At 46.7% G+C, this 20800-nt stretch overlaps 1 protein-coding gene across 1 annotated transcript; it reads right to left on the bottom strand.

Annotated features, from left to right (window-relative positions):
• Positions 1-3354: 3354 nt before the first annotated feature.
• On the bottom strand, positions 3355-7880 carry DUSP6 (dual specificity phosphatase 6). Its single transcript, XM_032416734.1, has 3 exons — positions 6259-7880; positions 5199-5636; positions 3355-4150 (listed from the first exon to the last, which is right to left on the bottom strand). The coding sequence occupies exons 1-3, from the start codon at positions 6656-6658 to the stop codon at positions 3843-3845; spliced, it is 1146 nt and encodes a 381-aa protein (XP_032272625.1). The 5' UTR covers positions 6659-7880; the 3' UTR covers positions 3355-3842.
• Positions 7881-20800: the final 12920 nt, after the last annotated feature.

A 20800-nucleotide genomic window follows, 5' to 3' on the forward strand; every position in this document is an offset into this window, starting at 1 on the left:
GGAAAGAAGAAACTAGTGAGGTCGGGTGACTGGCCCAAGGCTATCCGGTGCATGAGTGAGAAAGCAAGAGTCAGAGTTCAAGGCTCCTAATTGTTGGGTCAGGGTCCAGTCCAATTTTCACTCCTTTGGAGGCTGTGCTGATCTTTCTATCCCCAGATAACCCTTTCTCGGTCTGATTGTTAACCTCAAGACTAGTCGATCCCATGAAGCAGTGCATTCCCTAAGTCTCCTAGAGCCCCATGAACCCTGAAGATAACCTCCTCTCTGGAAAGGCAGCCCCCCCCCCCCCGGACCCCGGGCCCCTGCAGAAGGCCAGGAAAGGTAAGGCTTTCTCCTGAGGAAGAGACCTCAGGAAGCCACTAGCGGGGACAGCAGGTGAGGAGGGGGGCTGGGGAGCTGCAGCTGTTGGCAGAGGTTTCCCTAGTAACCGTGCAGGCTCCGCTCAGGAAGCGAGCCCAACTCCAAGAGGCAGAAAGACCGCCTTCCCCAGCCCCTGCAAGCACAACGGCGCCAAAGGGATGGAGGTAAGGCCAGGAGAAAGGCAGGCGCGGGGCGAGGTGGGGGCCCATGCTGTCAGTTAGAACCTTCCACCTCGCATAGAAGAAAAAGAAAGCAAGAGAATAGCTCTTTGAATCTTCTGGCCTGAGTGAACCGTAAAAACCACCCATTTAATATGAGTCCTTTTGTGGCCGTAGAGGGAAGCAGGCACCCCTCTGTTACCAGCCTTATGAAACAATATGCCAGAAGACGGGGGGCAGAAATCCCAAACGCTGCAACTTTATGGGGGCCCTAAACTCTTCTTGCTCCCGCTCCTTTATTCAGACTGATGACAAAGACCATTTGCTACCAATTTATTGGAAACTTTTTTTTCACAGCTTGAGCTGCTTAAATGCGGGGCGCTCCTTCTCCCCAAATCGCTGTCAGACACTTGCTGAATGGGCCAGGCTCAATTATGCTCCCCCCACAGGTTCAGCTCACACTGTGACCCTGCATGGCTTCCTGCTATTCATATGTGTTACTTCCCCTTTGTGGTAATGGCTTGTGGCACTTGGCCAGAAAACATTATTAATTTCAGAAGTGGACTGACAAACAACAAACCCACAGTGAAACGAGAGGAAGTGCTGGGGAGGCCAGCTGTCGGCTGGGGCAGAGCAGTAGGAACTCAATGTATGCAGGTTCCAGGAGGAAAGGAGATGATAATCCACAAAGAGGAAATGCACTAAAATTATCCACCGCCCAGAGGAAAGAAAAAAAGAAAGAAAAAAAGAAAGAGAAAAGAAATCAGAGAAAAGAAAGGGGGCGGGGGGAGCACGCAGCTACTTGAGCTGCAGCTGGACAGGAAATTGCTAACGCTGCTTGCAAATCCCTACTTTGAACAGGCAGTTTAGGGAATGCCAGGAGCGGAAACCGTTCAGAACTGGATTAACACGAGCCAAGTTGAACTGCAACCCACTTCTCCTTTCTAAGCTCTGGCTGACTTGGGGCACCCAAATGGGAAAGACTGAGTTGGTACTTTTCTGCACTGTTTCTGTTTGCTTTTTATGCATGCTTAGTTGCTCAAAGTCACTCTGGACGGTTTGATCTGATTGTTCTAAACTCAGAGCTGCTTACCTCCTAGAACGTAGATCACCAAACCATCCCCCTGGCATCTCAACTTGCACCCCGTGGGTGAAAAGCTCCTCTTTCTCCTCGAGGCAGGTAAAGGGACTAAGTTCATTTGAAAAGAGCCTGGAATGTAGGTATGTTCTACTTCTTTTGATTTCATACACCTGCCTTTTGTTTTGGTTTGTGTATTTTTACGCTTGGGACAAGGAGAGGGGATGTCCCAAGGAAAATGACAGGGTATTAAGCCTTTACCTTGAAAGGCACTGTTCGAAATAACCTTGACATAGGTTCAATAGTGGTTTCTGGCCTACATTCTAAACCAGTGAAGCACAAAGCACATTAGAAAGGGACTGGCAAAGTGTGATCTCAAGTGCCAACGTGAAATTTTAAAGCCCACATCCAGGCTCAATGAGCTTAGCTCTGCCTTGCCACGTGTCTGAGAAAGGCAAGGGGGAGTCATCATCCCTGATTCATTTGGTATTCCGACACCAGGATAATTTGCAGGTGGAATTGCCATGGAAACAAACTGGGAAGAGAAGTATCCCTATGTCCTCCCTGGCCTGTGTATTATTGAGTAGAAGACCCTGGCAGGGAAGGAGAGAGGTTAACACTCTGAGTGTCTTCTTATTCTGGCACCCCCCTCCCCCTTTATGACCAGTCATGAGCCGCCAAACCTTACACCTGAGCAAGGTATGCTCTATGGCTTCACTTTCTTCAAGAGCATTACTATTTTCTTAAAGAAGCCAGAACCGTATTCATAAAATATTGTCGGGACACATAATAGGCAGTTCGTTCTATGAGGTCATCTTTATTTGAAGCAAAAGATCAATTTCATAAACTACACCTGAAAAACATTCCTGGGGTTACTAAAACCACGGGAACTCTGCCCCGCTGTTCCTACAGGACTTTACAAGTCACTGGCACTCCCCCACTCAAAGATTCCTTGGAAGTATCATTTCACATGTAGGTACAATGAAGGAGAGATTTAAAAAAAAAAAAAAAACACATTCAATAGCCAAAATAGTTATTTATTAATAATTTAAGGTTTTACATTCTTATAATAAATTTCAGCTCAAAACTTTACACCATGAACATATGGAGCAACCTAACTCTCTTTTCACAATCATATGCACTTACTTCATCCATCAGACGGGGACCCATGCTCGCACACACACTTCCAGTTTTATACAAATTTTTTTTTTAAAAAGGAAAGAAACCAACCCAAAGTATTGCATTTGAGGTGACACTCCCTGAAGAATTTTGTACAGAGGTAATATACTGTTTAGCACAGCTGAAGTTTAAAAAAAAAAAAGTGAGCCCATGATTTTGGTGTCTTTCCAAGATATCCCCTTTGAGACAACACAAGCCAAAATATTTACAAATGTAAGGCATAGTCAAACTACATTAAGAGGGGGAAAAAAAAATCACAAGGAAGATATATGAAAGAGATTAAAGGCTGCACCATACCAAGGTCTCAGTGATAAGTGTCCATGAAAATGTCATTCAGAGTTGGTGAAGTCGAGCATGCTGCAAATATATCCTTTGGATTAGAAAAGAGCAAATGTTTCTATTTTTTGTTGTTGTTGTTTTAAGAAGTGGCATACTGCTCTTTCTCCCTTTGGATGATTTCTTTTAAACCCATCAAAGAAAAAACAAACACAGTTCAAACAAACACTGCCAAGTGATTTAAGATCAAATATTTACAATAATCAAATGGAGTATCAGATTTATTTTATTTATTATTATTTATTTTTGTTTTGTATTTTTTATTTTTTGCAAACTGATACTACAAATACAGAGCTGAAACCTCTCTTTGGCTCCTCTATATGCAATATTGAATCAGTCTTCACTGAAGACAATATAGAGTCAGTTCCAGATGCAGAAGGAAACAGTCACACAAGGCCCTAAAGAACACACGCTCCTACCCCTACCATTTGGTCCTACCCTATATACCTGGAAACCCTCAAATTCCAGTCCCTGCATGGGTAGGCTGTACACGTAGGTATGGAGCAAACCTACGGCCTGGATCTACATAGCATGTTCTGGTCTTCCAACAAGAGCGGAGCAAATCTCTCCCATCATAATAACCAATTCCACATGTGGGAACCTTGTCTAATACAGACAACTGGAGTCATTTTGACCCCTGAGGCCACATACAAAGAAAGCAGCCCAGCTGATGCTGCCAAGAGAAACGGCTAAAGGAACGGACACATCCCACCAAGGGGATGTGGGGCCTTTCACGTGGACTGCAGGGAGTCCACCTGGTAGACATTCTGGTTGGAGGGGGTGGTGAAATAGAGCGGCTGCGCAGGGACCCGATTGTCACAGGGGCTGCTGAGTCCAAGCGTCCTCTCGAAGTCCAGCAGCTGGCCCATGAAGTTGAAGTTGGGGGAGATGTTGGATTTCTTCATCTTGACAATGTCATAAGCATCGTTCATTGACAGGTTGAGCTTCTGCATGAGATAAGCCACAGTGACAGTGACCGAGCGGCTAATGCCAGCCAAGCAATGCACCAAGACACCACAGTTTTTGCCCCGGGCTTCATCTGTAAACACAAAAAGAAAAGCAAGATTTCAGCAGACCAAAAACCACTCTTTGTGAACGATCGGTCTAAAAACTGAATTTAAAAAAAAAGAAGGAAAGAAAGAAAAAAAGAACCGCGTGTGGCAGTTGAGCCCCACAAGCAGCAGCAGATGCATCATTGCGATAAAACATGTACACTGGGCACAATTACATAGTTCAGATATTTTCTGAAAAGGGAGCTTTTGTATTAAGTTTCTGCCAACAAAAAAAAATCCTTAATGTGTGCATTCTTTGCCTCAGCATGTGAATACCAGAAACCCTGCAATATGGTCTTGAATGCCTTTTATACAGACAAGCAGACTGCAAGGGTCTATTAAATTATTCTCCAACTGTTGTGCCGCTAACAATGGAGGTATTCAGGCATTTTAAAAGAGAGAGGGAAGTCACAGGGGACAGCCCATTAGGAGGAACAGGATGTCGACATGGCCTGAAAATGAGTTCCTTTGTAATAGGAAATGCATTACAATGCCTGGAGATTCGCTTCTCCAGGCTTCCAGCCCACAGTCCTTCCTGCTGGGCTCAGGTTACCCTCACTGTCTCACTGTTAACGGGTATCACAGTAACAGTCAACTGGATTACACCATCTAGCATTCATAGCGCTTTCCAACAACTAACCCCATGTCCTAAAATAACTCCCAGATCTTTTAAAATTATAAAGCAATGCTAAAATTCCTGTCAGTAGTGAGTACTTCCATCTAGCCGGTCCCAAGTCCAAAGACTGGGAGAAAATCCTGTTGTCTGATCATGTACAGCCTGCTTTCAAATGACTGAATTCAAAGACTCAAGAAACCCCATTCTCAAATACACCTGTGGTCTGCAGCCATGTCAAAAAGGCACTTTTTTCTTTTCTTAGTGAGAGCATAAACCAGAATTAAGAACCCCCTTGTAACATTAGAGACCTGCACTCCGACAAGCTAGCAAGCAGCAAGAGAGATTAACAGCTTAAATTCTATGAATGGCTAGGAATTTTGCATTTAGAAGTCTGAGGAAGGACTGTTCATCAGTCTCACCTATGAAAGAAATGGCCTCAGGGAAAAACTGGGACAGGTTTTGACTCCAGTGATCCGAGATGGGGATCTGCTTGTATTTAAACTCTCCTGCGTTCTCAAAGAGATTCGGCAAATTGGGGGTGACGTTCAAGATGTACTTGATGCCGAACTCCTCCAACACGTCCAGGTTGGTGGAGTCCTTGGCACAGCCCAAATAGAGGAAGGGCAAGATCTCCACGGGGAAGGAAGGCTGGCTGTTGGACAGCGGGCTGCCATCCGAGTCCGTTGCACTATTGGGGTCTCGGTCAAGGTCAGACTCAATATCCGAGGAGGAGTCGGAGCTGATCCGCAGGCCCCCGAGCCCCAGCACTGGCAACGGTGGCGAGCTGCTGCTACACGAGCCGTCTAGATTGGTCTCGCAGTGCAGGGCGAACTCGGCTTGGAACTTACTGAAGCCACCTGCCAGGACGAGAAAAGCAATCGTGTAACCTGAGATCCCGTAGTAGTTTTCACAGCTTGTGAGAGCCGCAACCGGGCGCAGGAAACACCATAGCACCCTACGAAACCCCCTGCACACAGAGCCAATTATAAGAGAGAGACACTTAAATGGGTACCCTTGGGAGTGGAACGAACAGGCCCGCCTTCCCTGGAAACCCTTATTCTTTTAAATCCGGAAATGCACAAAATGGCAACTTTTCTAAATATTTTGAGGGGCTAGGGGATGCAATCTACACCCCCAGTGACTTCTACTGTCCTGCAAATCGTAATTCGAAATCGAACGATAGAAAGCAGGGACAGGTGGAGGATATTACGGGTAAGCAGGAGGACAACTCGTTAGAAAGAAACAACCCGTGCCTGTGGCCGGAAGCTGGTGGATTCTGCGCCAGCCTGCTCGCGGGTGCGGGACGCCGGAGGTTCGCAGCCGGGAGCCGGCGGAGGGCCCCCAAGCCCGGCAGCGCGACTCAGAAGCGCCAGGCGAGCGCAGCAGGGGCACTTGGCAGTCCGCGTGCCTCGCCCGCACCCACCCCACAGCCCCGCGACCCCCGCCCGGCCCCGCGCGCGGGACTCCCCCGGCGCGTACCTTCCAGGTAGAACGCCCGGCAGCCCTCGTCCTTGAGCTTCTTGAGCAGCAATCCAAGCACCGACTCGCCGCCAGTGTTCTCGTTCCAGTCGCTGCTACTCTCGTCGTAGAGTACTACCGTGTCGGTGCCGCAGCGCCGGGTGAAGCGGTCGCGGTCCTCGCCACGCGTGAAGAGCGCGCGCACGGGCAGGTTGCCCTTTTGCAGGCGCCGCAGCATGATGCCCGGGATGGCCACGTTGATGGCCGACTCGATGTGCGACGACTCATACAGCTCCTGCGGCCGGCAGTCCATCAGCAGCAGCCGCTCGTTGCCCAGCTCCAACTGCTCGTTGAGCCACGCCACGGTCTTGCTGATCGCCATTTCCGACGCGAAGGGCACGGGTCTGAGCGTATCTATCATGGGGGTCGAGCTACCGGAGAGGGCGGGTGCCTACCAGACGCCCCTCGGGGCAGGCATAGGCCGAGCGCGCCGCGCGAAGCTGCCGCTCTGCGAGCGGGGGTTTAATTCCACCTTGCCCTTCCCAGACCGGGTTAGCGGTTGGGGAAAGCGAGACAGAAGTGAAGCCGGCGGTTCCCTCTGCTCCCGGCTGCAGCCGCTCCCTCTTGGTGTCAATGAATCTCTTTGAATGAAGCTGCCCAGACAGTTTTGTTCCTCCCCAGTGAATGAAATCCAATTAATTCGGACTCCCTGCTACTAAGGAGGGGAGGGAAGGAAGAAAAAAAAAAAAAGTCCAGCGGCGCCTAATCCCTCCCTTCAAGGCTGCACCTCAAATCCACCCGGGCGTCTTTCTCCTCGAATTATTCAAACCTCGATTTGCTCACTCTCCCTTGGACTCAGCCCTCGCACACCCCCTGCGCGAGGCAGCTCCTCAATGGATACAAACAGCGAGCGTCTCAATGGATACATTCTCTCGGCCAGCCAATGAGCGCGCTGCGGAAGGGGCTGTTGCCGTGGGGACGGGCCGGCTGGAACAGGTTGTGTTGATGAATTGTTAATGAGTTTGTCATTCACAAAAACGGAAAGGAATTTCCGCTCCGGATAAGCCCCAGTGCAAACAAGCTGCAACAGCGGGCTCGGCGGGAGGAAGGAGAAAGAAGAGGAGGCGGCGGCGGAGGAGGAGCAGGGCACATAAACCAGGGCACTTCAGTTGTCTCATGTTTCCTTCTGTTGAGAGTTCACACTTTGCGTCGGAACTTTTGCGCACAAATGGTGCAATTAGCAGGCACAAAAGCCCTTGTTCGTGACGCCTGCGCTCGCAAGCTAGCTTTAAGAAAACTTGTGCTTTTTTTTCCTTTATATTCCCTTTAAACTCATTTGGACCGGAGTTCGCCTTAACCCCCCTCCTCCGCCCTCCTTTAGGCGGTGTGTGGCATTTGTTTGCCAGTTTAAAAAGCCCAGCTCTGTTTGCTCCGATGTTCTTTTAGCTGAGGCTGTGTTGGGGCTGGTGAACTGCCTGGGCTTTAGTGACCGATGAGGTGTTAAATGCTAATCCAACATCTTTCGAAACAAACTAGGATTTTGTTGAAACATTTTAAAGCAAGCAAACAAACAAATGCCTGGTTGTCCAGATAATAGGAAGAAAGGGTTTTTTTTCTTAATAGCATTTAAATTACTTTATTTTGTTTTTAAACAGTGGAGCCTGCAGAAACAAACTGGTTGGACAGTCCGATGCTTTTATTCCTCTCCAGCGGCCTGGGGCGTTAGGAGCCATTGTTCCGGGGATCCAAGTGCCCCCCCCCCGCCCCCGCCTTCCCGCGGTCACCCACCGCGCGCTGGGGGATTGCTCTCGTTAATCATTTCTGGGCAGCAAGCTCGGCTTCCGACAGAGGAGCCGGTCTGGCGGGGCTGCAAGGGCTAGGTGCATTTAGGGCGTGCGGGAGCCTGGCGGGCTGTCCTCACCAGCGGCGAGGCTTGCGGGAGCTCGCGCAGGCTCGGCGATTGGTCACGTTGCACAGAGAGACCCGACCGAGGGGAGCCTTCTGTCCCACCCCAGCAACCCCCTCCCCTGCGGGTCGCCGGGCACTTGCGGAGCACCAGCCGCGCCTGCGCGGTGCGCTCCTTGCCTAGCATCCCGCCACCCCCGCCTCCTGGCTCAGCTGGTGCGGGGTGTTGGGCGACCCTGCGGAGGGGTGCGGAGCCAAACGCTCGACTCTGGGGTTCCGTCACGGCCTGGGGTGGGTGAGGGTCGAGGAGGACTGCCTGCCGAGACCCCCGGCTCGCAAGGAGGGCTGGGAGTCGCAGAGAACGTCTCCGCCGCTCTGCAGGGCCCGCAGGTAACTGGGGAAGTGCCGACCAGGCCAGAGCGCCGCGTTCCGCCGAGGCGCCGCCGGGCGGACTGGCCGGGAACCGGATGGAGGCGTGGCCGGGCGGGGGCCGCGGCGGCGAGGAGGCGCATTCCCGGCGCGCAGAGCTCTATTGTTATATAAAAGTGCCGGGGCCTGCCCCTCCCGAGCGGAAAACCACCTGTGTGCGGCCGGCGCGGCCCTGGGGCCGGGGGGGCGAGGGCGGGGGGGGCTGGCCCTGCGGCCGGAAAGCGCGGGCCCTAATCCGGCCTCCCCTCCCTAACCCCCGGCGGAAAAGAGGCCGCGCATTGTCCCGCCGCCGCCCGGGAGGCGGAAGCGGGGGCAGCGGCTCGGCGGGGAGCGTCTTCCCCCGGCGCCCCTCCCGGCGCCCACCGCGAGTAGAGCGGAGGGCACCTGAGGTCGCGGGGTCTCCCCCAGTCAGACGCCCCGCACCCACGGGCCTGCCTGCTGACGCCCCGGCTCCAATTTGCATTTTTAGTCACCCGCCTCTTCCCTGGTTTGGGGAATGTAGGCTAAAAAAAGGCGGCTGCGAGGCCCAGGTTGCCAATTTTGGAGCTCTGCTGCAAGCAGGCCGCCCCTGGAGGAGCGTGTTTGACGAAGGTGGGGGTTGCCGCGCGCTCTCCCCGCGCCTTTTTTGGGCATCCCTTGGAACAAAATTCCCATATTTCACTGGATATCATCTAGTTCCAACTGGAGGAGGCCTGCGCCGGAGTTGACGCCTCCAGTCTGCCCCCACCTGTTACAGGCTTTTCCCACCCCGAGACTTTTCAGTCACTGGGACCTGGGGGCGAGCAGGACGTCCTGCAGGGGAGCTGCAAAGAGCAAAATCTTTCAGCCCGGGATCTCCAACAGAAGAGACAGGGAGGGAAATTGGTTGTTCCTTCGCTATTTTGAAAGTGTACTTACCTGAGCCTGGGCATAGATTGGGGAGGATACTCGCAACACTTCTCAAACCTAAAGATAGAGACAGTTTGACCCGTGCTTCTGAACCCTACGGCAACGGAATGTCGGTCCTTCTCAGCACATTTTATAAAATGGCATTCTGACCACTCGGTTCTAAGAGGTGAGGCATAAAGGGTCCCTGCAACGGGGTGGCCAGGGTTAAAATTGTGTCCCTATCACTTCCTAAGCGTGTGCCCTTGGTTAAATCCGTTGTGAACGGCATCTTCCACGTGGCCTAATGAAGATGATGAAAATATTCTCTTCGTAGGATCTCTGTGATGGTTAAATGGGTGAAGTGCCCTAGCATGATGTAGATGTGCTATTAGCTGTTGATGTCTTTATTGTTCTGAATTCCCAAACTGCCTACTGTTCTGAGTTCTTATCTAAATGCCCTTTGAGGCCTGCCTAACAGCCCGCCCGGAACTCCCTAGTCTACAAAGAAGCCCTCGGAGGAGCTGCCCTAGGCAGTTTAAGCCATCCCAATTCAGCTGTCAAAGGAGGTGGTTACAGACCAGGGTCAAAATCCTTTAATACGGTTCACACGGTGTACCCAGCCACCCTTCTCATTTCTCCCTAACTGGTTCCCTTTCAACACCCTGTTCTCCAGCCACACCGAACTGATAGAGTAGAAATAATATGTAAATTGGGCATTTACTACATGGAAGGCTACATCTCAATTTCTGTGTTTACATGCATAATTTTGGTCAGTCTTCAGAAAACCCATGTAAATCATACCCATTCACAGAGATTAAGGAATTTGCGAGAGGTCACTCAGTAACAAACAGTGGAGTCAGGATTTGAGGCCAGACCCCGTACAGACCATTAAGGATTACCTCATATGCGTCTCATAGGGTAACACAGAGACCATGCACCGCACGGTTCCCTGCCAAAAGTCGAAGGACTCAGTTTTACATTTTGAATTTTGACCACCAGGCTTCTCCAGCTTCACATATCCTGTTGCACCCTCCCTATAAATGTCAAAGATCAAAAGTTAGATTTATTTCCCTGCTCCTTTTACATTTGGTGATTTTCTCTGCACTCACGTCTTTATTAGTCAACCATTCCCTAAATGCTTCATATTTTTCTTCCTTAGAGTTTGTCTTAGATTCTAATCCTAACAACTGCCATTGTAATCTAGTGTGTCAGCACAGCACATGGGCCCGGGCTCCAACCTTAGCTCTGCCACTCACTGGTAGTTTGATAGGGGAAAATCACTTAGCTCCTCTGGACCTCCATTCATTCATTCATTTATTCCTTCACTCATTTATTCTGGGGTCCAGAAAATCAGGGAATAAAATGGGCAAGAATACCACCTCCACCCCCCATCCCCCGCCAAAGCTTACATTCTAGTGAAGACAGACAATAAACAAAATAATTATAGAGTATATTCGGAAGTAAAAGTGCTATGGAGAAAAGCAAAGCAAGGAAGGGAATTCAGCAGGATGTAAAATTAGGACTAGCTATACCTTCATTACAGAACAAGGAGGACTAGAGACACAAAAGGTGTAGGGCACAAAGTGAGTATTCAAAAGATGATGTTTTTAAAACTCACTGCCTCCTTCCTGCAGAAAGCTGACTCCCTGTTGCTGGTGATCTTGCCTTGAACCGCATCATCCTGGCCCTGTTGCCCAGGCTCTCAGGAAAAAAGCTCAGAAGAGTTCTAGCTAGCATCAGGAAGGACCACAGGCCGCCTCATTTCCGGAGGCCCCAGTTCCCTGCTGAGGGTATCATTCATGTCCAGAGAACTGTGTTTCCAGACTGGAGAGCGATGCAGGTCATCTCTCACTCCTCATAAGTGCACAGAAGCAACGTGCTACATCCTAACTTCTCTATGTGTGTGTGTGTATTTGTGTGCATTCCCCAAGCACCCGTGCTTCAATTCTTCCTTCTTTCATTAGGTGTTTCCCCCTGGAAAGCTCCTTAAAAGTAAGTCTTTTGTTTATGAATGTTTGCTTGCCTACTGGAGAAGCATTTCAACTCTGCAGAAATTTTCCTGTGTTTTGAGGACACTTGCGATTTACTAGACCCAAAAGGGTCAGCATGACCTTTAATCCTCTTGGAGTAATCTCTGTGAATACAATCACATTTATTAACACATCATGTGAAAATAGTTAAACAGTTTTCCGCTAATAAGGAGAGCGTGTTTTAGAAGGTCTGACTTAAAATGTGGTCTTGTGACATATTCAGGATTCCCTTTTAGAAGTCCCAGGGAGCCTTCAAATTGACAGCCAGTGGCTTTCTGAGCCGCTAAATCTCAGAACAGAATTTCACTGCAGTTGAGAAATGTGTTTGACGTAGTCTGACTTAAAGGGCAGTTGGGGTTCACAAAACTCGAGCTGAGCTCTCCTGACAGGTGCCTCAAAAAGACAGCAAGTTATGTCTGAGCAGCAGAAACTGTGGAACCCAAGAGGACCAAAGGACTGCCTATAGGAAACACCTCTGCACATTTTAGGCTGTGCAGAGGGAAAGCCCAAGGGAGTTTCAAATATGAGCCCCTGGTTTGCTGTCGAACAGGTTGCCCTTTGGTGAGGAGCTGCAGGGTCTAATTTATTTAGCACAGGCTAATGACTGTCCCAAACAATGTAGAGGTTGGGGGAGAGACGGGCCAGGTTAGATAGCAACCAACAGGGAGCTAGACAGCAGCAGAGCCACAGTGACAAAGCCACTGTCACATCTAGGGAGTGGTTGGAGCTTTCCTATAAACGAGATGGCACCGTCACACCTTGCCAGAATGATAGGACCTGAAGAAAAATATAAACTATCGTGAAATTCAGACCTTGGCCCTGATCAGGCTAAGCTTTTAAAAACTATGGTCTTCATCAACTTTCTTGTATTTTTGTTTCCCATCACCCAATGGAATGCACATTAATGTACATTCAGAAGCCCATAGAGACGTCATCTAGAATTTTCCTTTGAAGCTAGACGCTCTAACAAATTCATTTAAAGATACTAATGTTGATTTCTTTTTTCGGATGCTTTCATCCCTTTCCTTCCAGTGGGAAAACATTCATTGATTCTTCCCTCGTATCTTTTATTTTCAAAAAGTAAGAAATCTAAAAGCATATGTAAATGTATATGTAAGAAGTCCTCAGGAAGCTAGCATCTGTGAGCACAGCTAACCCCACTTAACTATTTTTTGTTACTGTCATTGTTGTTTGGAAACGGAACAGTGCTTCCCATTGTATTATTTCCAAAGCCCAGCAATATCTTCAGTGGGAAATTAGGCTTACATTGCCTTCCAGGGAGGCAAGGAGCTATATGTAGTCGTCTTTCCAGAAGCTCCTCAGTCATGTCATGAAGCATCATGGATGCTCGCTCCCTGGGCATTAGCCATGCTGCATCTACATGCGGAATATTTGCCTTGTGCCTCCTTGTGTGGGCCACAGTTCCTCTGGTGACTTTTCTCCTTATCTTGTGTTCCTTTATTTACGCAGGTGTGAGCAATACAAATAGCTGTTGTGTAAGAGAGACGGATTATTTTTCTAAGTAGGTACTATTTCCTGTCAGCCCTTTTTGCCTCAGCAGTCAGGGAAAATCATTGTGCGTGTCCACAATACAAGGCATGCTTCAGCTTAATTTATAGAATTTAAGAATTTGCAGATCCTCCAAAATATATTGAGGGAACCCCGGGGACATAACTTGTTAAATTTTATTTTGCTGCTCAAGACTGGGAGTTCCAGAGTCAGACCAACCTGGATTCTAATCCTGACTCAGCAGTTTTCTAATCATGTGACTCTGGGGGAAATCATATAATCTCCCTATGCCTCAGTGCCCTCATCTGTAAAATGGGGATACTATATTACAGGGCTATTGTAATAGATGACTTCTATTTGTAAAGGGGTAGGAACAGTCCTGAAACAATAATTCATTGACAGTTACCTGTTTTTATTATTAACACACACACACACAGAGTTCTTAATAAATAAATATTTATTGACCCTGCTGAAAGGAGATTATATAGTAAAAAACACTAGTGTTAGTTTATTCTCAGGAATAGAAAAACTATCCGTACAAGATTTTGAAAAATGAAATTTTAGAGAAGAGTCAATTGCTTTACCATCCCCTTCGCTGGTGATGTAAGTTCCCCCAGAAATTACAGTTTCTCAATGTGTCAAGACCTGGATAAATTGGTGACCTTGAGATTGCTGCTTGCTTCCGAGGAATTTCCCAGCAGAGTCTAGGACTCACCTGGTGAAGGGGCAACATGTCTCCCAGCCCACCCCCCATCACTGTCAGCTCAGGCCAGTCCTGTTTGTTTGTTTGTTTGAAGATTTTATTTATTTATTTTAGAGATAGCGCACTGGGGGAGGAGCAGAGGGAGAGGGACAAGCAGACTCTGCACTGAGCGCAGAGCCCAATGCGGGGCTCCATCCTGGGACCCTGAGATCATGACCAAAATCAAGAGTCCGATTCTTAACCCGACTGAGCCACCCAGGTGCCCCTCAAGCCAGTCCTGTTAACTTCATGTTCTGCAAGAGGGGACTTGGGAGTTTACCGCCCAAACGATGTAACCACTCTCTCTCAGTAATCTGGGTTCTCTGTCTCTGATGGGAACACCCGTTTATATACTGGGTCCTTATGCTTTTAAGACCTCCTTACATCTAAGAAACCTCATCTTGGGGCACCTGGGTAGTTCAGTCTGTTAAGCATCTGACTTGGACTCAGGTCATGATCTCAGGGTCCTGGGATGGAGCCCCGCACTATGCTCTGCTCTCAGCAGGGAGTCTGCTTCTCCCTCTCCCTCTTCCCCTCCACCCCCGCTCCTCCTCCTGCACGCTCACGTGCTCTCTCTCTCTCTCAGATAAATAAATAAAATCTTTAAAAATAATAATAAAAAAAAGAAACCTCATCTTATGGGAAGTTCCTTCTTTTCTCTGATTTCCTGCCCAGCAGGAGCTTTTCAGAGGTGGAAGGAAAAGGGGGTGGGTCCGAGCCAGGTACGAGAGCCACTGTCCTGTGAAATGGAAAGGAATCTTCCATTCGTGGGGGAAGGATGCCCTGCTAGAGGACACATTGTGGAAACACTCCTAGCCCTAAGTAAGCAGACCAGCTGCTTAGCACAGTTTCTGTAGTGATTTTTGCACGTGTATGATTCCAAGGTTATTTTTGTTAACCATCTGACGAGCGTGCATCTTTTGATGTATTCCCATCAGGTTTTTCCGGACCTACCAGAACTTTTAGATTCTTTACCCAAACCCCAAAAGTCTAAATGCTTGCTAAGTCATGCCCCACTCTTCCCCCCTTTCCTCTCTCCGACATTTTGCCTAACCAGTTCCCAGGGGAAAAGCCTTTATGATGGGATTTCTCTGACTTCTGTTCCATTGTCCTTATGGTAATTTAATTTAAAGTAACTAAGAACTGTAGTACTCTAATGCTTGAGGGAGTGGATACTTAGCTGGGACATTCTTTAATATGTATCAACACCTTCTGCTTAGTGACCAGAGGAGTTCATTTGTTTTTGTTATTGTTGTTGTTGTTTCAGCTTAGGGTAAGAAATGTTTAAAAATTAGTTCTAAAAAAATTAGTTCTGTTGCTGAAATTGGTGATTGTTAGAGGAAGTGTGATAGGACCCTCGATCTTGCAGCCCACCTACTTGTGGGTGGCCTCCAGCCCTGGGTCCTGTGACCTCCCCCCACATCCCCATATCCCCTAGGATCCTGCCCCCATGAGATTACAAAACCCACTGGTTTTGATTTTGGAGCACTGCTGCCTTTCCTTTAGGATGGCCCTTTCGTGCAGGGTGCTGTTAATCAAAGCACTGAGGGTAGAGGGAAAGACCTTTCCCAGCCACACACAGTTTGCATAACTGTACTTAGCTGCTGAAACATATTTTTTTTTTTTTACTTGTTAAATTTGGTATGAGATTTACTTCTATAGTGAGAGTGAGGTTGAGTGCAGTGAGGAGTACAACATAAATGGGAGCTCTAACCACTAGAGACCTATGATTTTTGTCAAAGGAATCTGACATTTATTCTACCATCAAATTGGTTCAGAAGGAGAGGTTTCAAAAAAGCATAGATGCCCAAATCCCATCTTTAGTAGTTCTGATTTAAATGATGTAAGGGGGGGGCAGGTGTTGGTAGGTCTCAAAAATCCACCAGGGAATTCTCATATGCAACCTAAGCTGAGAACCACTGGCTTGCACGGATCCACAACATGCATCCCCCATCAATCCCCTTGCCTCGGGAGAGGTTTCCAGCCAGACCAGGGGTCTCGAATGTTTAGAAACACCTTGGAGGTACTTGCTGTCAGTCCAGAGGCCTCACAGGTCTCTAACTCAAGGACTCTGATTCAGAATGTCTAGAGAGGGGCCCAGGCAACTGTTGTAATCTAGCAGCCAGGAGTGGCTCATACAGGTGGTCCAGACTTTGGAAAGCTCCGAATGATATCCCAGACAGCCATGTTGCTCGCCCATCAGCTCTAGTCAGGAAGTACAGAAATGTTTTGGATGGTTACCCGGAATCAAATAGCATGCTCTCCCCACAAACATCAGAACTTCATTAACAGAAGAATGCAGTGTTAAACATAACTAATCTGCTTGTCCTTGAAAACTCAATTCATGAGGCCTGAAACTGGACCCAAAACTGCCTATGGATTTGCCTAAAAGAAGGTTTCTCTTGAAAGCAGCATCAGGTTCTTGAGCACCCATCAATCGTGTGTCTGGAACTGAAATGATTGCTAGGACATGTGGAAATCAGTCAGGTTTCAGACCCTGCTGTCACTAAAAGGCGGTCTGATTGGGTAGGTTAGACTCCTGTCCAGGTAGCTAGAATGTAACCATAAATATGATCATTGCAACAGAAAGGAAGTGCTGTGGGAGGGAGCAAAAGGAGGAAATGGTTCATGGGCCTTGGATGTTGCGAAGTGTCTCAGAGAAAACCGTATCTGAGTTAGATCCCCATGGATAAGCAGATTTGCCCTCTCCCTCATCCCAGAGGGACAGGAGATGAAAGGCAATCTAGGCTAGAGAGACAGGTGGCATGAAGCAAAGGTTTGGAGCCATGCACATGCATGACAACTGTAATGGAGGGCGCAGAGCGGCAAAGAATGTAAGAAAGGTAGTTTAAAGCCCGATGGAAATGGACTTTGGATGCTATGCTAAGGAGTTTGGAATTTTTCATTAGGCAGCGAGAAGTCATCAAAGATATTTATACAAGGGTGTGACATGACTTCAGAATATGATTCTGATAACAAAGAGGTGAATAGACTGCAGGGGGGAGAAAAACCAGGGGCAGGAAAGCCAATTAGGAAGCAGTTGCAATTGTCCATGAAAATGATGCTACCACCACGTTCCTAAAATAACGTACTCATCATCCTGCTTCGTTTTATTCCTCTTATTTCTGGGGCTAGAAAAATCACTTAGCCCTTCTGTGACTCAGAATCCCTCCCTATTAATAGAAGATGACAAAATACTTACCTTACCTCACATAGGGAGGTATGTGAGATGCTTATAATTGTAGCCAGGAAAGAGGGGACAGTGTTACTCTAAATGCCAGTGGTATAATTCTGCTCCAGGAGAAAAACTGCCTTTTGCCTCTTACTTTTTGTTACAAAAATTCCAGCCTCACAAGGCGCCTGGGTGGCTCAGTTGGTTACGCGTCTGACTCTTGATCTCAGCTCAGGTCTTGATCTCAGAGTCGTGAGTGCAAGCCCTGTCGTGGAGCCTACTTAAAAAAAAATTTCCAGCCCCACAGAAAAGCAGAAAGCTGAGTGAAAGCCTCAGAAACACTCCACGGAGGGAGGAGGCTGCAGAAGTTTCAGGTGCTCACCACCCAGGAAGTAGTATTTCTGATAAAAGGGTCCATCACCTTTAGGGTGAAAATGTCACAGCAACATGTTTGGTTGCAAAAGTGACATTTTGTAAAGAAAGCCTGTCACCTCATTGTTTTTCATTACAAACAAGAGTGTAAGGAGTGTTACTCCTATGGTTCCTATCGCAGCAGTGGGGGTGGGGAGCATCGATGTTCAGAGATGGAGTTACACACGGTCACTTAAGTGGAGAGTTGGGATAAGGCTTTCAGATTGTGCTCGCCTTCTAGGTCTTGGAGTCTGTCCTCAAAGCTAAGGGCACCTGGTCATGCCTTTTCCATCTGCCACCTGGCCCTTTCTCAGAACTAAATCTCCAGTTCACCGCCCTGGACCACACCGGAACTCTCTCTTCTCTTTGGAAAAGTAACACGGGCGTCTATCACAGAAAGCACTACAGACTGAAAATGCTTTAAATTTTGCCAAAATCACTTTGTCTTCTACCTTTTAAAAAATCCATGCTCGATATACCTGCGAGTTGATGCAAGGTACTCTGAGGGATAAAATGATAAATCACATGGGGACACTCCCCTCCACACATGGGATTGTGACATAAGAGAGAATATTACAAAGGTAGCATCTGGCATGCTATGAGGACAGTTCAAAATTCTAGATCCAAAAGGATGGTCATGTTAGATGACTGACGTGAGAGTCCACCCATCCAGAGTCCTTCACTTTATATATGGCAACTAAGTGGTTACAGAGTGATAGAGTGAGGAGACGTGCCAGGAACACATAAAGAGAAGATAATATATGCTACTTCCTGAGGTACCTTCACCTAAGTAATAAATGATAAATTCTCTCTAATGCAATACTTGCTCTGGTACAGTAAATTATTCTAATTCATTTATTCTCTTTTAACATGAACTTCTTGGAAAGCTTACTGGTAAAATTCCTCATGAAGAAATTGAGAGAGTACAAATTACAGAAGAAGAAGAATTTTTAATCCTTACACAAATTAGATCATATTTTAAAGGCAGTTGAAATACCATAGTATCATAGTTTGCATTTACACCTGCTTGTCCATTAGTTGTTAGATTCCTTTACTACAAAGGCTCCAGGAAACATCTAGAAACATGGCAGTGCTAACAACAAAGAATCAGTTATAAAGGGAAAATAATAAAAGTTTATCCATTTGTTACTAACTTAGCCATTTGATAATTTCTGTTTCAGTCTTCAAAGTTTACATTCAATTCTTTAAAAAAAAAATGTGGAAGCCACAGACTGGGAGAAAATATTTACAAAAGACACATCTGGTAAAGGACTGTTAACTAACTCTTGAAACTCAGTGGTAAGAAAATGAACCAACCTGATTAAAAATGGACCAAAGTTCTTAATGGACACCTACCAAAGAAGATCTACAGATGGCATATGAAAAGATTCTTCACATCCAATGTCATCAGGGAAATGTGAGTTCAATCAACAATGAGATACCACTAGCAACCTATGAAAAGATTCTTCACATCCAATGTCATCAGGGAAATGTGAGTTGAATCAACAATGAGATACCACTAGCAACCTATTAGAATGGCCCAAATCCAGAACACTACTGACAACACCAAAAGCTGGTGAGGATGTGGAACAACAGAAACTCTCATATATTGCTAGTGGGAATGCAAAATGGTGCAATCACTCTAGAAGACAGTTTGGCAACTTCTTAACAAAATTAGACATACTCTGGTCGTATGATCCGGCAATCACCCTCCTTAGTATTTACCCAAAAAGTTGAAAACGTGTTCACACAAAAACCTGCACACGGATGTTTATAGGGGCTTTGTTCTAAATTTCCAAAACTTTGGAAGCAACCAAGATGTCCTCGAGTTGGTGAATGGATAAACAAACTGTGGTTCATCCAATGGAATATTATTCAGCACTAAAAAGAAATGAGCTATCAGGCTATGAAAGGACATGGGAGAAACTTAGCATATTGCTAAGTGAAAGAAGCCCATCTGAAAAGGCTACATAGTCTGTGATTGCAACTATAGGACACTCTTGAAAAGGCAAAACTATGGAGATAATAAATCAAGTGACTGCTCAAGGTTAGAGGGAGGGAGGGATGAACTGGAGGGACACGGGATTTTTACTGCTGTGAAACTATTGTGTATGATACTGCAATGATGAATACATGTCATTGTACATTTGTCAAAATCCATACACTGTATACCATCAAGAGTGAACCCTTACATAAACTATGGCCTTTGGGTGATAATGATGTGTCAGTGTAAGCTCATCAATTATGATAAATGTACCATGCTGGTCCTGGATGTGGATAATGGGGAGGCTGTGTATGTGTGGGGACGGGATATATATATATATTAAAAAAAAAAAATCTCTGTGCTTCCTGGTCAGTTTTGCTATAAGCCTAAAGCTGCCCTAAAAAATAAAGTCTATTTTAAAAAAACAACAACGGGTATGCTACTGTCAGCAGACTTGGAACTACAGAATGTAGTTTTCCCATGCATTAGATGAGAGCCCCCTTTCAAATGTCTGCACGTGTTACAGAGTTTTTTCTTCTCTTAAAGAATAAAGCATTATTGAGTTATATATGGACAGGTAATAACTTGTGCATGGAATAAAATTCCAAAGGAAAGAAGGGATATACAGTAAAAGTAGGCTCTCCTAGCTACCTAGTTCTCCCTAGAGGCAGCCACCGTTAACTAGTTTTTGTGTAGCTGCCCAGAGAGAGTCTACGCATATATAAGCGTATACATTTAGTATTATTGATGTTCTCATTACAAAATTGTGGCAGACTAAACACACAGGGGTGCAGTTTGATTTTTTCACTGAACACATTTTGGAGATGGGTTCATATCAGAAAACATAGAGCTTCCTCATTCATGTTAATGGCTACATAGTATTCCATTGTGTGGGCACGCATCATTTATTTACCTGATCCTAACTATTGATGGGTACTGAAGTTGTGCAGAATCTTTTTTGCTATTGCAAGTAGTGACTGCAATGAATACAGTCTTCTGCACATTTATCCCCTTTACGCGTGAGTATATCTGCAGGATAAATTCTTTTTTTTTTTTTAAGATTTTATTTATTTATTTGTCAGAGAGAGCAAACGAGCAAGGGAGGGGCAGAAGGAGAAGCAAGAAAAGCAAACTCCCTGCTGAGCAGGGAACCCAACACGGGGCTCGACCCCAGGACCCCGGAATCATGACCTGAGCCGAAGGCAGACACTTAACCAACTGAGCCACCCAAGCATCCCTCAGTCATTGGTTTCGAACAGAAAACATGTAGAGGCACTGGATAATCCCAAAGCACATTTTGATACAAAACTCCCTGATGCCTGACTTTTCCTTCTCAACTCATTCTAAATCTCATGCTGTAATTAAAACTGCTCTCACTCCTTAGAATTGCTCAGCGTTAAGGAGCCCTGGTTTTTGTTTAGTTTTAATCCCAGAAGGGTTGTTTGTCTTAAGCTCTGCCTCAGCCATTATTATCTATGCAAACCTTCTAAGGAATTTTAACTCATTAAAATAAC

This window comes from Phoca vitulina, unplaced genomic scaffold (genome assembly GCF_004348235.1).
Source record: "Phoca vitulina isolate PV1807 unplaced genomic scaffold, GSC_HSeal_1.0 scaffold19, whole genome shotgun sequence".
In the NCBI taxonomy this organism is placed as follows: domain Eukaryota; kingdom Metazoa; phylum Chordata; class Mammalia; order Carnivora; family Phocidae; genus Phoca; species Phoca vitulina.